Source organism: Stegostoma tigrinum, chromosome 29, assembly GCF_030684315.1.
Source record: "Stegostoma tigrinum isolate sSteTig4 chromosome 29, sSteTig4.hap1, whole genome shotgun sequence".
Lineage (NCBI taxonomy): Eukaryota > Metazoa > Chordata > Chondrichthyes > Orectolobiformes > Stegostomatidae > Stegostoma > Stegostoma tigrinum.
Window position 1 is genome coordinate 41,884,778 of NC_081382.1, and position 14,732 is coordinate 41,899,509.

At 44.1% G+C, this 14,732-nt stretch overlaps 1 protein-coding gene across 2 annotated transcripts in view; it reads left to right on the forward strand.

Moving 5' to 3' along the window:
• Positions 1–1,593: 1,593 nt before the first annotated feature.
• The window catches only part of gle1 (GLE1 RNA export mediator), a 51,889-nt gene continuing 38,750 nt past the window's right edge, over positions 1,594–14,732 (forward strand). The window contains exons 1-3 of one of the 2 annotated variants that reach the window (XM_048558872.2): positions 1,594–1,721; positions 4,662–4,874; positions 10,448–10,564. In XM_048558872.2, coding sequence (XP_048414829.1) covers positions 1,623–1,721; positions 4,662–4,874; positions 10,448–10,564 — 429 coding nt within the window. In that variant the 5' untranslated portion in view covers positions 1,594–1,622. The remainder of the gene's footprint in view (positions 1,722–4,661; positions 4,875–10,447; positions 10,565–14,732) is intronic. The other variant, XM_048558873.2, reaches the window with a different exon arrangement.

Sequence of the window (14,732 nt, forward strand, 5' to 3'; positions counted from 1 at the left end):
AGAAGGTTATCTCAGAGTACATGAGGATCTTGATCTGATGAGCCAAAGGGCCAGGGAGTGGCAAATGGATTTAATTTAGATAAATGTGAGGTGTTGCATTTTGATAAGATGAATCAGGGCAGGGCTTATATAGTTAATAGTTGGGCCCTAGGGAGTGTTGCTGAACAACAGATTTTGGAGGGCAGGTGCGTAGTTCCTTGATAGGAGAGTCGCACATAGACAGGGTAGTGAAGAAAGCATTTGGCAGACTACCCTTCATCAGTCAGTAAGTTGACTATAGGAGTCGGAAAGACATGTTATAGCTGCACAGGACAATGGTGAAGCAACTTTTGGAATACTGTGTTCAGTTCTGGTCTCCCTGCTATGGAAAAGATGTTAAACTTAAAAGGGATCAGAAAAGATTACAAAGGATGTTGCTGGAATTGGAGGTTTTAAGTTACAGAAAGAGGCTGAACAGGCTCGGTTTGTTTTCCCCTGGAGCAGTGGAGGTGGAGGGGTGGATTTAATGGAGGTTTATAAAATCATGGGGAGTATACATGGGATGAACAGCCAATGTCTTTTTCCCAGGTCAGGGGAGTCCAAAACTAGATGGCATGGTTTAAGGTGAGAGGGGAAAAATTTAGAAAGGATACAAGGGGCAACCGTTCCATGGAAAGGCTGTGTGTGTATGAAATGAGCTGCAAGAGGTGCTGGTGGAGGTGGGTACAGTTACAATATTTATATGCATCTGGATGGGTACATGAATAGACAGGGTTTAGAGGGATATGAGCCAAATGCTGGCAAATGGAACTAGATCAGATCAGGATGACTGGTTGGCGCAATGATGAAGGGTCTAGGCCCGGAATGTCAGTTTTTGTGCTCCAAAGGTGCTGCTTGGCCTGCTGTGTTCATCCAGCTCCACACTTTTTGTTATCTCGGATTCTCCAGCGTCTGCAGTTCCCATTACCTCTGTTTGACCAAAAGGTCTGTTTCCGCGTTGTATGGTTCTCTGAGTCCTGAACCTAGTGTATCTCATATTACCCTGTGCTGGTATATGTGGTGTTAAGATGCAAGATACATAAGTCTGCAGAAGCCCAAGTCTGAAAACAGTTCTCGACTTTGCCTTCTCCTCAACCATTCTGTCTGGAATGCAAAATCTCAGCTGCGGCCCTAAAGCTGTGCTAGAAAAATAAACTTCTCAAAGCAATCGAATTTCCTCCTGCCACATTTTCTGTTCCACTAACTTTTGACTACGGGTGGATTTAAAAAAAACCCTCTTGCTTGCTTCGTGGCAGACAATGTACCTTCCATTCAACAGCCTGTTCCATATCGCTGTCATCATTTGAAATGTGTGATTCTTGCGTTTGTCCGGATGAGTGCAAGAGGACAAGCTTCTGCGCCACGCCTGCCCCTTCAGCAATAACCATTGATTGTACATGACTCTGACAGCAGATTTCTTGATTTGATATTCTTCGCACATCTTCATTACACTCACCGATGTTTATATAGTCTCTCACCGTACTGACCCGAAAAGCCGTTGCGGCCGCCCAGTTTCCATGGTGACTGAGCGGACCCGAGCGTGAACCGGAAGTAGTGCTTTCGGTTGCCCGGGCTTCCGCTTCCGCCGGCCGGAGGTGGGAAAGATGCCGGCGGAGGAGAAACGGTGGGAGACGTTGGAGGCTTTGCGTAACTCGGGGAAAGGGCGGCTGCAGTACGACTCGCGATGGCTGGAGGAGGGAGAAGTGAGTGCGGCTCGTGGAGGAGTCGTGGGGGTGCCAGGCCTGACCCTGAAACCGCCCCCACCCGGGGCTTGATCTCCTTCTCTTCCAGTACACGCCCACCTTCCCATACCCTTTCTCCCACCCCCCCCATACCCTTTCTCCCACCCCCCCCTCCCATACCCTTTCTCCCACCCCCCCCTCCCATACCCTTTCTCCCACCCCCCCCTCCCATACCCTTTCTCCCACCCCCCCTCCCATACCCTTTCTCCCACCCCCCCCTCCCATACCCTTTCTCCCACCCCCCCCTCCCATACCCTTTCTCCCACCCCCCCCATACCCTATCTCCCACCCCCCCTCCCATACCCTATCTCCCACCCCCCCTCCCATACCCTATCTCCCACCCCCCCTCCCATACCCTATCTCCCACCCCCCCTCCCATACCCTATCTCCCACCCCCCCTCCCATACCCTATCTCCCACCCCCCCTCCCATACCCTTTCTCCCACCCCCCCCTCCCATACCCTTTCTCCCACCCCCCCCTCCCATACCCTTTCTCCCACCCCCCCCTCCCATACCCTTTCTCCCACCCCCCCCATACCCTTTCTCCCACCCCCCCCTCCCATACCTACTCGCACCCCCTCTCCCATATCCCTCCATCCCATATCCCTTTTCCCACCCCCTCTGTACCTTCTGCCATCCCTTCTCACTCCCCCTCCATCCCTTTTCCCACCCCTCTCACACCCCCACCCCGTCCAATATTTCTTATTTCCACCAATTACTCTTCTTTTGCACACCCCCCCCCCGCCCCGCATATGTCTCTCCTCTTGCCCCATTTTCTTCTGCCCCACTGCATTTTCTTTCTCATAATTGCTGCCTTTGTCTCGCCGACCAGGGCCTGACCGCCTAGGCTGGAACCTGAACCCCAGCGCCCTCCCCTCTGATCCTCTGTTTTTTTTCTATGGTACAAGCTGAAGGATTAGAAATGGGGAAAATACACAGGTGCCTAGTGACCAGGAACCTGGATTAGACCAAAGTGCCTTGTGGCCTGACGTTAACCAGGTCGTTCCCAGTCTTCTTCCATTTCACCTATTTGTTTCCCCAACTCTATATGGGTTTTCTTATTGCTTTGAAGCGTACAAAATGTGTATTGTAGCATCATTCCGAATAACTGTAGGAAATAACATTAGTGACACTAAAATTCCCCATTTGTCATCTCCAGCCTCAATTGTTCTGATGCAGTGTTTATCTTGCATCTTAAAAAGCTCTGCTATATGGAGTCTGATCCTCCTCAGGACCCGTTTTCACACATTATCTCTGTCTTTACAAATCTAAATCTAAATCTAAATCTGATAGACCCGTTGGCCAAACTGTTCTGCAGCCCTGTAACCATTTAAAAGCTTTCCACACGTTTTCTGTTCCAGTGAATTTGTCCAATTCATCCTCCATTTAATCTTCTGTTGGCCAATCCTGGTGGACCATTATTTATGCTTTTGGGCAATTGTCTCCGAAAAGTGTTGTGTTAAATGCAAGCTGTTGCCTTTATAATTGTATACTATATATAGCACATATCAGGTTAGGAATCAGATGCTCAAATATAAACATAAATATTTTCTGTGTTGTAGGTCACTCACAGGAATAGAGCAGGTGGAGAGCTTGATTAAGCTATTGTGGTTATGTGAAGTAAAAGGGACAATGAAGAAAGACTTGAATGTCTAAATCACCATTAACAACCTCAACGTGCAAAATAATGTCACAGCCAGTGAAACTCTTTCAGGAGTGTAGTTACTGACATGATGTTAAAAATGTGACAGCTCATTTGTGTACAACAAGCTCCCACAAACAGTAATAAAATAATCTGCAGGTCAGGCAGCATCCATGGAGAAAGAACAAGCTTAATGTTTTGAGTATGGAAGACTCTTCAACAGTGCTGAAGTGACATGTGGAAGAGGCAGCATTTATGCGATTGTTGGTTTTGGGGAGGGTGGAGTTGGAGTGCTGGATGTTGTTTTCTGCTGTTTGTAATTTAGTTGAGAACACAAGTATTATTGAAAAAAGAGACAATTTGCTGAAGCTGTTTCAGATATAGTAGGAACTGCAGATGCTGCAGAGTCTGAGATAACAAGGTATAGAGCTGGATGAACACAGCAGGCCAAGCAGCATCGGAGGAGCTCCTCTGCTGCTTGGCCTACTGTGTTCATCCAGCTCTACAACTTGTTATCTCAATTTGCTGAAGCTTTTCACATTGCATACATCAGGACATTCTCCAATGTAAAGCAAAGAACACAGCATCCAACATTACGTGTGATTCTGAAACTGAATTTCAAACGATCCTGAGTGGATCAAAAATTATGGTGTAAATCAATTTAAGATTGATAGTTGATTTCACAGTATGGCACACTTACACATTTTGGAAGCTACACATATTGATTCACAGTGATACGTTCTTTGCAGATGGAACATGTACCCCATTGTAACTGTTTCAGCTTAACAAAACAGACAATGGCCATTTTTAGTTCATTCTTCAGAGCAAGCCTTGACCAGTCCATGTCAACTTGCCTGGTTTAAATTTAAGTAAACCTCACCAGTTAACTGTCAATCACCATCTAACTGTTGCAATCTTTATTGAAATGCCTTTACACATTAAAGTTCACTTACAACCAATTATCCTCACTGTATAAAACTTTGTTCCCCGTTAACATTGGTATTATTGCGGAGGTCTAGATGACTGCCAGATTTAAAAAAAAAACTTTGATAAATATGCCTCTTTCTTTTCTGTATTACCCAGGGTAGACATTAATTAGGGCACTGGAATGGGGGAGGGGGCGCTATCGTGAGACAAAGTGAAACAGCGCTTTCAAAAAGCATCTTTTTTCTTTAAAAGTGATTATACATTATGACTATTTCCCCAGATCCAAATGATTAAGAATCTTCAGTTTCATTGAGTTTTCTTCTCTCTTTCCAGGATCTTGTACAGCAATGCAGATCTTCTCCCAAACTCACTGTCAGCTCAGCATGGGTTCTGGACCACCTTTTCCAACCAGACACCGAAACCAACACCTCCGAGCATTTAACACCCCTGATCTATGGCCTCACAAATGATGACCAGCTCCAGAAGCTGTCTGTTCCTCCTCCAGACCCAAGAACAAATGATGAAACAGCTAATGATACTGTTCAGGTATTCACTTGCCTTCGTCGAGATATATTGAGTTACTGGGCTGGTTATCCAGAAACCTGGATTCTTAACCAAGGACAGTTGATATTTTGTGAAATGTACGGGACAACTATGACAAAGATATGACATTGGGTGAGTGACAGGAAACACAGATCAATGATTAATGGGGATGGGGAAGGGAGCTCGGGAATAAATAGAGAGAGGAGGGATGGGGTTGGGCGAGGTAGGTGAGATGGTGATGGCTGAGCGCAGGTAGGGAATGTGGGGATTGGTCAGTGAGGTGGGAGAGAAGATGGACAGGTTGTGTCAGGTCGTGGAGGTGGGGATGAGAGGGAGGGTTGGACATGAGTTGAGGCTGGGGGGGTGCGGAGATTTTAAACTCATGAAATCTATGTTTAGTCCGTCAGGTTGTAGACGCCCAAGGCGGAATATGAGGTGCTGCTCCTGCAGTTTGTGGTTGGTGTCATTGTGGCACTGAGGAGGCCCAGAATGGGCAAGTCACCCAGGGAGTGGGAGAGAGAGTTAAAATGGTTTGTGACTGGAAGGTGTTGTCGTTTGTTGCGTACAGAGCGCAGATGCTCTATAAAACTGTCTCCGAGACTCCACTTGGTCTCACTGATGTAAATGAGGCCACATTGGGAGCAGCACATGCAGTAGACCAAGTTGACAGATGTGCAGGTGAACCCCTGTCTAATCTGGAAGGTTGTTTTATGCCTTGAATGGAGGTGATCCCTGCTCCTTGACCTGACACAACCTGTCCATCTTCTCTCCCACGTAGTCACACTTGCCACCTAACTGACCAATCTCCTCCACTCCTTGCCTGCACTCACCTATGACCAGCCCTCCTACCTTCCACAACCTCACCCCTCCTCTGTATTTATTTCTGAGCTCCCTTCCTTCCCCATTTCTGAAGGAGGGTCCTGACATGAAATGTCAACTTTACTGCTCCTCTGATGCTGCCTGTGTTATCTCTAACTCCAGCATCTGAGGGTCTTGCTGTTTCTCAATAGTTAATGGGTGTTTTTTGGACGATCAGAAAATTCAAATTGGATTTACCTGAAGTGATTGTTGGGTTTTTTGCTCTTCAGATGCATTTCAATAATTCAAGCCTTGCTGTACTGGTCATAATTTCATAAGTTGTAGATGATACTGTGAAGGATAAGGAGGATGGTGTAGATATTTAAAATAATAGGTTGACAGAATGGGTGAACAAATAACAAATAAAATTTTGTGCAGCAAAGTGTGAAGTGATTCATTTTGACAGGAAAAATGCAGAGAGACAATATGAAATAGTACAGTTTCTTGAGGCAATAGAAATACATGTAAATCATTGAAGTGGCTGGGCAGGTTGAGAGAGCTGTTGTTGAGGCATCTGGTACCTCGGGCTTAATTAATAGAGGCACTGAGTGCAAAAGAAAAGAGATTCTGTTAGACAGTTTTCATCAAACTGTTCAGATATGTTAATAATACACGTCCGGAACAGGGCGGCTCAGAGGTTAGCACCTCTGCCTCACAGCACTAGGAACTTGGGTTCAATTTCACCATCTGGCAACTGTCTGTGTGGAGTTTGCACGTTCTTCCCGTGTCTGCATGGGTTTCTGCTGGGTGCTCTGGTTTCGTCCCACAGTCTAAAGATGTGCAGGTTAGGTGGATTGGCTATTCTAAATTGCCCCATAATGTTCAGCAATGTGTAGACTAGGTGGATTAGCCAAAGGAAATGAGGGGATAAAGGTAGGGCGTGGGTCTTGGTGGGATGCTGTTTGGAGGGGTGGTGTGTAATCGATGGGCAGAATGGCCAGTTTCCACACAGCAGGAATTCTATGATTCCAGATGGGATTGAATTGGGATTTCCTGACCCAGAAGTGGGAATGTGACTACTGTACTTAAGTTTAGCTTACTTGAAGCTCTGGTTTTGACTCAGTTTGTGTATTCACTTCAGCTCTGGGAAGGATGTGAAAGCATTAGAGAGAAAAGATTTCAAGAGTGTCCCAGAATGAGGAAATTTAGCTACATAGATTGGAGAAGTTTATTCTGTCTTTTCTTTTTGGACAAGAGAAAGTTTTGAGAAGATTGGGTAGAGGTGCTGAAAACTATAAAAAGTGTAGACAGAGTTGATATGAGGAAAAAAATCTTCATTTGGTGAAAGGAGTGAGAGTAAGAGGGCACCAATTTAAAGCAGTTGACGGGAAAAGCAATGGAGACATGAGCAAGAACAGTTTGATGCAATGAATAGTTAGGATCTGGAATGCACTGTGTGTGTGTGTGTGTGTGTGTGTGTGTGTGTGTGTGTGTGTGTGCGTGCGTGTGTGTGTGTGCGTGCGCGCGCGTTTTGGCGGTGTAGGTTCAATCATGGCATTTAAAAAGCAGGTGGATTATTGTAAGATGAAGAATGTGCAGGACTACGGAAGAAGACCAGGGAGTGACAGTCGGTAAACTGCTCCTCCAGAGAGGAAGCAGAGACATGAGGGTCTACATGGCCATCTCCAGTGCTGAAACTATTCTTGATTTGAGTTGAGTTTAAACCATTAATGGCATTTGAAGAATTTGCATTCCATAATTAAATAAATGTAAGATGAGAGGCTAGTATCACTAATGGTTACATTATAATTAACAGATTGTTAAAAGAAGCCATGTGCTATTCAGCAACATACTTTTGGGAAGGGACCTGCCATCATCTCAGTATCTCCTGTAAAGGACTCCAGTCACACTAAAATGGCTGATTCTTCACCGTTTGGTGAAGTGGTCTAGAGAGCCATTTGGTTGAATTCAAGAAGGCAGCCCACTGCCACCTTCAAGCATAATTAGAGATGGGGAGCTATGTGCCTGAAATGTTAGTGTTGCCAGCATTCCATAAATAATAAAAACAATTTCGGCTACGTAATATAATTCCATTTCATTATATGCAGTTTACTGTGGTTTGATTCATTACTGGATGTTTCTAGAATGTGGTCCACAGGCAGTTTTTATTGTGTTGGTATTTAAAAATTGAGTAGCTCAGTGTTGCTTTGCATATAGTCATTATCACAGAGTTGTACAGCATGGAAACAGACCTGTCGGTCCTACTCATCCATGCTGACCGGATATCCTAAATTAATTCAGAATAAAAGCCAAACAAACTGCAAATGTTGTAAATTAGGAACAAAAACAAAAGCTGAAGTTTCTGGATAAGCTCAGCAAGCTGTTCTGAGGAAGGGTCACTGGACCCAAAACGGTGACCCTAATTTTCTCTTCATAGGTGCTGCCTGATGTGTTGAGCTTTTCCAGCAACCTCTGTTTCTGTTTTGTTCCTAAATTAATTCAGTCCCATTTGCCAACACTTGGTACAGATCCCTCTAAATCCTTCTATTCATATACCTATCCGGATGTCTTTTAAATGTTCTAATTATGCCAGCCTCCTCCACTTCCTCGAGCAGCTCATTCCATACATGCACCACCCTCTGTGTGGAAAATGTCACCTCTTGGGTCCCTTTTAAACCTTTTCCCTCTCACCTTAAACCTATGCCCTCTAGTTTTGGACTCCCTCACCTTGGGACAAAGACCACCCTATCCATGCTCCTTATGATTTCATAAAGTCACCTCTTGGCCTCCGATGTTCCAGGGAAAATAGGCCCAAATCTATTCAGCCTCTTCCTATAGTTCAAACCATCCAGCCCTGGCAACATCCTCGTGAATCTTTTCTGAACCCTTTCAAGTTTCACTGCATCCTCCCTCTAGCAGGGAGTCCAGAATCGAATGCTACTTTGGATAGGCCATTTTCCAAATGTCCTGTACAGCTGCAACATGACCTCTCAACTCTTATACTGAATGCACTGACCAATAAAGATAAGCATATCAAATGCTGCTTTCACTATCCTGTCTCCCTGTGACTCCACTTTCAAGGAACTATGAACCTGCACTGCAAGGTCTCTTTGTTCAGCAGAACTCTCTAGGACATAACCATTAAGTTTAAAAGTTCTGCCCTGATTTGCCTTTCCAAAATGCAGCACCTCTCATTTATTTAAATTAGACCCCATCTGCCTCTCCTCAGCCCATCTAATCATGACTTACGAGCCACACCTCCTGTATTCTAAGTCATTTATATAAATGACAAAAAGCAGTGGAGCCAATACTGATCCTTATGGCACACAGTTGGTTACAGATCTCCAGCCTGAAAATCAGTCCTCCACCACTATCTTGTGTCTCCAACCTTCCCCTTTTCCACTGCTCCCATTAGGCCTGCCAACTCTGGACATATTCTGCGAGGTTTAATGTATATTCTCTCTCAACGACTTTGCCCTCCCCAGATAGCTCAGCTTGTAGAGCGGAGGACTGTAGTGTGTTGTAAATCTGTCATTCTTAGGTTGCTGGTTCAATTCCAGCTCAAAGGAGTTCCCACCTTCCTTAACAGGTTGATGTTAGGAAGGAGGATATGCTAGCAATTAAGGGTGGCATGGTGGCTAAGTGGTTAGCACTGCAGCTTCACAGCGCCTGGGACTCAGTTCGATTCCAGCCTTGGGCGACTGTCTGTGTGGAGTTTGCACATTCTCCCTGTGTCTGCGTGGGTTTTGTCTGGGTGCTCCAGTTTCTTCCCACAGCCCAAAGATGTGCAGGTTAGGTGGATCGGCCATGCTAAATTGCCCGTAGCGTTCAGGGGTGTGTCGTTTATAGGGGAATGGGTCTGGGTGGGATGCTTCAAGTGGCGGTGTGGACTTGTTGGGCCAAAGGGCCTGTTTCCACACCTAAGGGAATCTTAAAAAAAAAACTGCCTAACCTCAAAATCAAATTGCTGGTCACCCAACAAATGCAGTTTCCCCACACTTGATTGGCACCACATCCATAAACATTTAGTCTCTCCAGCACTGGTTCTTGGTCACAGTATTATCTACCAGATGCACTGCAGAAATTCACCATCACTGGTTCTTAGGCAGTATCTTCCAAATCCATAACCATTTCCGTAGAAGAATACAGGCCACAGATATATGGGAGCAACATTCTGATTTGGAAGTATATTGCTGTTCCTTCAGTGTTGCTGGGTCAAAATTTTGGAATGCTTTCCCTGTTGACATTGTGGGTCAACCTACAGCACAAAGATTGCAGTGGTTCAGGAAAGCAGCTCACCACCACCTTCTCAAGGGCAACTCAGGATAGGGAATAAATGCTGGCCCAGAGTTCACAAAAGTTCTAGATTCTCTCACAAGAGAATACATACTTTCCATATACACCCTGTAGAGACCCCTCAGGATTTTAAGTGTTTTAGTTAAGTTACCACTCATTCACTGAAGTTCAGAAGACTATAGAGCCAGTTAGTCTAACCTTTCCTCAAAAGGCAACCTGATATTCAAGGTATTCGTCTTGTAAATCTTGTGACCCCAGATATAGTCTCTCAATGTCCTGTATAACAGAAACATAATCTCCCTACTTTTGTTTACAATTTTACTTGCAGTAAATGACAGTGTTCTGTTAGCTTCCTGAATTACCTGCATACTAATCTTTTATAATTTATGCACAAGGAAATTCAGTTTCTCTTGCACATCAGAGCTCTGCAGTCTCTAATCATTTTGCTCTTTTATGACCTGTTTTATTTCTCTTTCTGTTAGCAGGAGGTGGTGCAAGAGCTGACTCCAGAACATACACTTTTGCTCCTTTCACCTGAAGCTACCCAGATTGAAGGCTATGTTAAAAAGTTTGAGGAAGCCCACAGAATCAAGAGCCATGTAAGTTGCTGAAAATTTGATATTGCAAGCATTGTAACATACTATTGTGATGATACAATTGCTTCAAGAGGTATATTTTGTCCTTTTATCAATAAAGAAAGCTGGAGACAGGTGCCGAACTGTCTTGCTCCAAAGCTTTAATAAAGTAAATGGCTTGAGGACTTGGGTTTTTTTTTAATAAAAAGTTGAAACAGTAGAAGCAGCCTGAATGGGTAGGGTCAGGCTCCCATTGAACCAGGATTGTTGTTTTGTTTTAGGCTTCAGTAGCTTGGGTCTTGAAACTAGATGTGGCTGGTCTTATCCTTCCCTCTGTTACAGCTATTTTACTGAATTTGTCTTTGTCAGGGATGTGTTTATGGGATGTTACTATATTGGAATGCTTAATTAGTAATTAATATATTATTATGTTTAGCATTTTGATATAGTTAAGCCAATTCTTTTATTTTTATGTCTGTATTTTAATTATAGTGTATGAATGAAATGTGTTTGTATCAAGTCTAGTAGCTTGACAAACTGGATTGCATCTGGAATGCAATGCCTTACACTTTCCTTTAAGATTAAAAAAAGTGTCTAAACTACCTTCTGAATATATTTTGAGGGCTTTGGTTTGGTGTAAAACATGAGTTATTTGGAAGAATATGGTGTTTGATTTTCTATCTGCTGTGGGAATGCTGCATATGTGTAGTATTTGATTCTGGCAGACTTGTGCCATCTGCAAGCAACAAACAAAGAAATAGGAGCAGAAGTAGGCCAAGGGGCCCTTCATGTTTGCTTTGTAGTTCAAACAAATCATTACAGATGTTCTGGCTCAACTCCACTGTTATGCAAAACCCTGGATTCCCTTAGTGACCAGCAAGAACTGGCTCGAAGGTAGAAGACAGAGGGTGGTGGTGAAGGTTTGCTTTTCAGACTGGAGGCCTATGACCAGCGGTGGGCTCAAGGATTAGTGCTAGGTCCACTGCTTTTCATCATTTACGTAAATGATTTGGATATGAATACAGGAGGTATGGTTAGTAAATTTGCAAAATTTATCAAAATTGGAGGTGTAGTGGACAGTGATGAAGGTTCCCTTAGAGCACAGTGGGACCTTGATAAGATGGATCAATGGACCGAGGAGTGTCAGATGGAGTTTAGATAAATGTGAGGTGCTATATTTTGGAGAGGAAAATCAGGGCAGGACTTTTAAACTTAATGGCAAGGTCCTGGGGAGTGTTACTACAAAGAGATCTTGGAGCGTAGGATCATAGTTCCATGTAGATAGGACAGTGCCGAAAGCATTTGGTATGCTTGCCTTCATTTGTCAGTGCATAGAGTATAGAGTTGGGAGGTCATGTTGTGGCAGTACAGGACATTGGTTAGGCTACTTTGGAATACAGTGTGCAATTCTGATCTCTCTGTTAAAGGAAGGTGGTTGTGAAACTTGAAAGGATTCAAAAAAGATTTACAACAATGTTGCCTGGGTTGGAGGGTTTGAGCAATAAGGAGAGGCTGAATAGGCTGGGACTGTTGTCCCTGGAATATCAGAGGCTGAGGGGTAACCTTACAGAAGTTTATAAAATCATGAGGGGTGTGGATAGGGTAAGTATCCAAATGGAGGAGTCCAAAACACACAGGCAGAGGTTTATGGTGAGAGAGGAAGATTTAAAGGGACCTAAGAGGCAACTTTTTCATGCAGAGAGTGGTGCATGTGTGGAATGAGCTGCCAGAGGAAGTGGTGAAGGTAAGTACAATTACAACATTTCAAAGGCATCTGGATGGATTTATGAACAGGAAGGGTTTAGAAGGATAAGGCAAATGCTGGTAAATGGGGCTAGATTTATTTAGGTTATCTGATTGGCATTGACGAGTCCAACCAAAGGTTCTGTTTCCCTGCTGTGCGTCTATATGCTTCTATAATTTGTCAATTTCAATCTTGAATATTCTTAGCAACTAATCTTCACAGCTGTCTTGGGTAGGGAATTCCGAAAATTCCATATCAGTTTCCTCATTTACTAGAAGCTTAGTCTCTTGGGGCTCTTCAATGCTCAGTACAAAACAGCTTTGAGAATCAGGAATAGTACTTTGGTGAGCGACAGTAACAAAGTAATGTCACGGTTGTGATTGTTTGAAGATCAAGAGATAAATAAGTATTTTGTGAGTGTGAGGGCTGGTCAAATAATAGGAGAGAAGCAAGTGACATTCACTGTCATAGTGAAGGAGTTGATGTTCTTTGGCTGACCTGGAAACGTTTGGACTGAGAAAATATTCGTGATCTCTGGATTGCTCCCTGTACCATGTGCCTGTGAGGGTAGAAATGGAAAGATAGGCCAGATGAATGCATGGCTGAGGAGCTGATGTAGGGGTAGGGTTTTCAGTCCTTGGATCATTGGGATAACATCTGGGGTAGAGGTGACTTGTACAAGAGGGATGGGTTGCATTTGAGCCGGGAGATTACCTAGGAGCGTTTAAATTAGTTTGGCAGGGGGCTGGGCCATTGACTAAGAGAGGGGCCATCAAGAAGTCAGGAGAAAATATATTAGCCATTGAGAGCAAATTTACTATTCAGGATAGCCAGGGGCACAGTAAAGGGAGGGAAAAGGCTTCTGGTTTAAAGTATTCATTTCAACACACGAGGCCTCACTGGTAAGGCAGATGACCTCAGCATGGATTGGCTCCAGAGAATGGGATATTATAGCTATAACAGAAACATGGCTGAGAGAAAAGCAAGATTGACAGCTCAGTGTTTCAGATACAGAAGCTACAGACGTGACAGAAGTGTAAGAAAGTGAGGAGGGAAGCTGCCCTTTTGATAAGGGAGGACATAACAATTGTGCTTAGAAAAGATATTCTTAAAGCATCATCAAATGAGGCCATGTGGTTAGAGCTAAGAAACCAGAAAGGGATGAACACACCGCTGAGACTGTATTGACCCCCAAAAAGCCAGCAGGTACTAGAAGAACAGATGTGTAGCGAGATTACAGATACCTGTAGGAATAATGGAGTAGTACTGGTTGGAGATTTTAATTTCCCCTGTATTGACTGAGCTACCCACAGTGTAAAAGCCCGGGTGGGGTGGAATTTGTTGAATGTGCCCAAGAAAGCTTCCTAAATCAATATGTAGAGAGCCCTTCTCGGGAGAGTGCAACTCTGGACCTCCCCTTAGGAAATGAGGGTTGGGAAAGTCACTGAAGTGTCAGTTGGAGAGCACTTTGGTCCAGTGACGATAAAACTCTCTTATTTTTAACATCAATTTGGAAAATGATAGGGCAGGTCTATAGGTTAAGGTGCTAAACTGGAGCAGGGAGAATTTTGGGACCATTAGGCAGGATCTAGCAGAGGTCGATTGGGTGAGTCTGTTTGAAGGAAAAGGAACTAGTGGCAATTGGGAGGCTTTAAAAGTGTGATATCAGGAGTCTCTGGACTGTATAATGCTGTTTGGTTGAAGGGAACAACTGGCAGGTTTAGGGATCCCTGGCTATTGAGGGATATTGAGGCTGTGGTTTGGAAATAGAAGGAGGCATACATTGGGTTTAAGCTATTAGGCGTAAGTGAATTCTTAGATGATTATAAAAAGAGTAGGAGCACACCTAACAGGGAAATCAGAAGAGCAAAAAGAGGGTGCAAGATGGATCTGGCAGATAAGGTTAGAGATAATCCCAAAAGGTTCCATAACTATATTCAAAGTATGAGGATGGCTAGAGAGAGTATAGGTCTGCTTAAAGATCAGCATGGCGGTCTATGTATGGAATCACATGAGATGGGGAAGATTTTTAATGAATATTTCTCCTCCGTATTTACTGACGAGAGAATCATGGATGCTAAGGAAATTAGGGAAACAATTGGGGATGTTTGGGCCTCATACATATTACCAAAGAGGAGGTGTTTGCAGCCTTAAAGCGCATTAAGGTGGATAAATACACTGGGCCTGACCAAGTCCATCCTCAGACATTGTGGGAGGCCCTTGCAGAGATTTTTGCTTCAGCTTTAGCCACTGGTGAAGTACCAGAAAGCTGGAGGATGGCTAATTTTGTGGCATTGTTTAAGAAAGATGAGCCAGAAACTACAGGCCAGTGAGCCTGACATCAGTGGTAGGCACGTTATTAGAGAGGATACTGAGGAACACGATCAACCAGCATTTGGATGGTCAGCATGGATTTGTGCCTGGGGAGTTATGTCTGACAAATCTTTT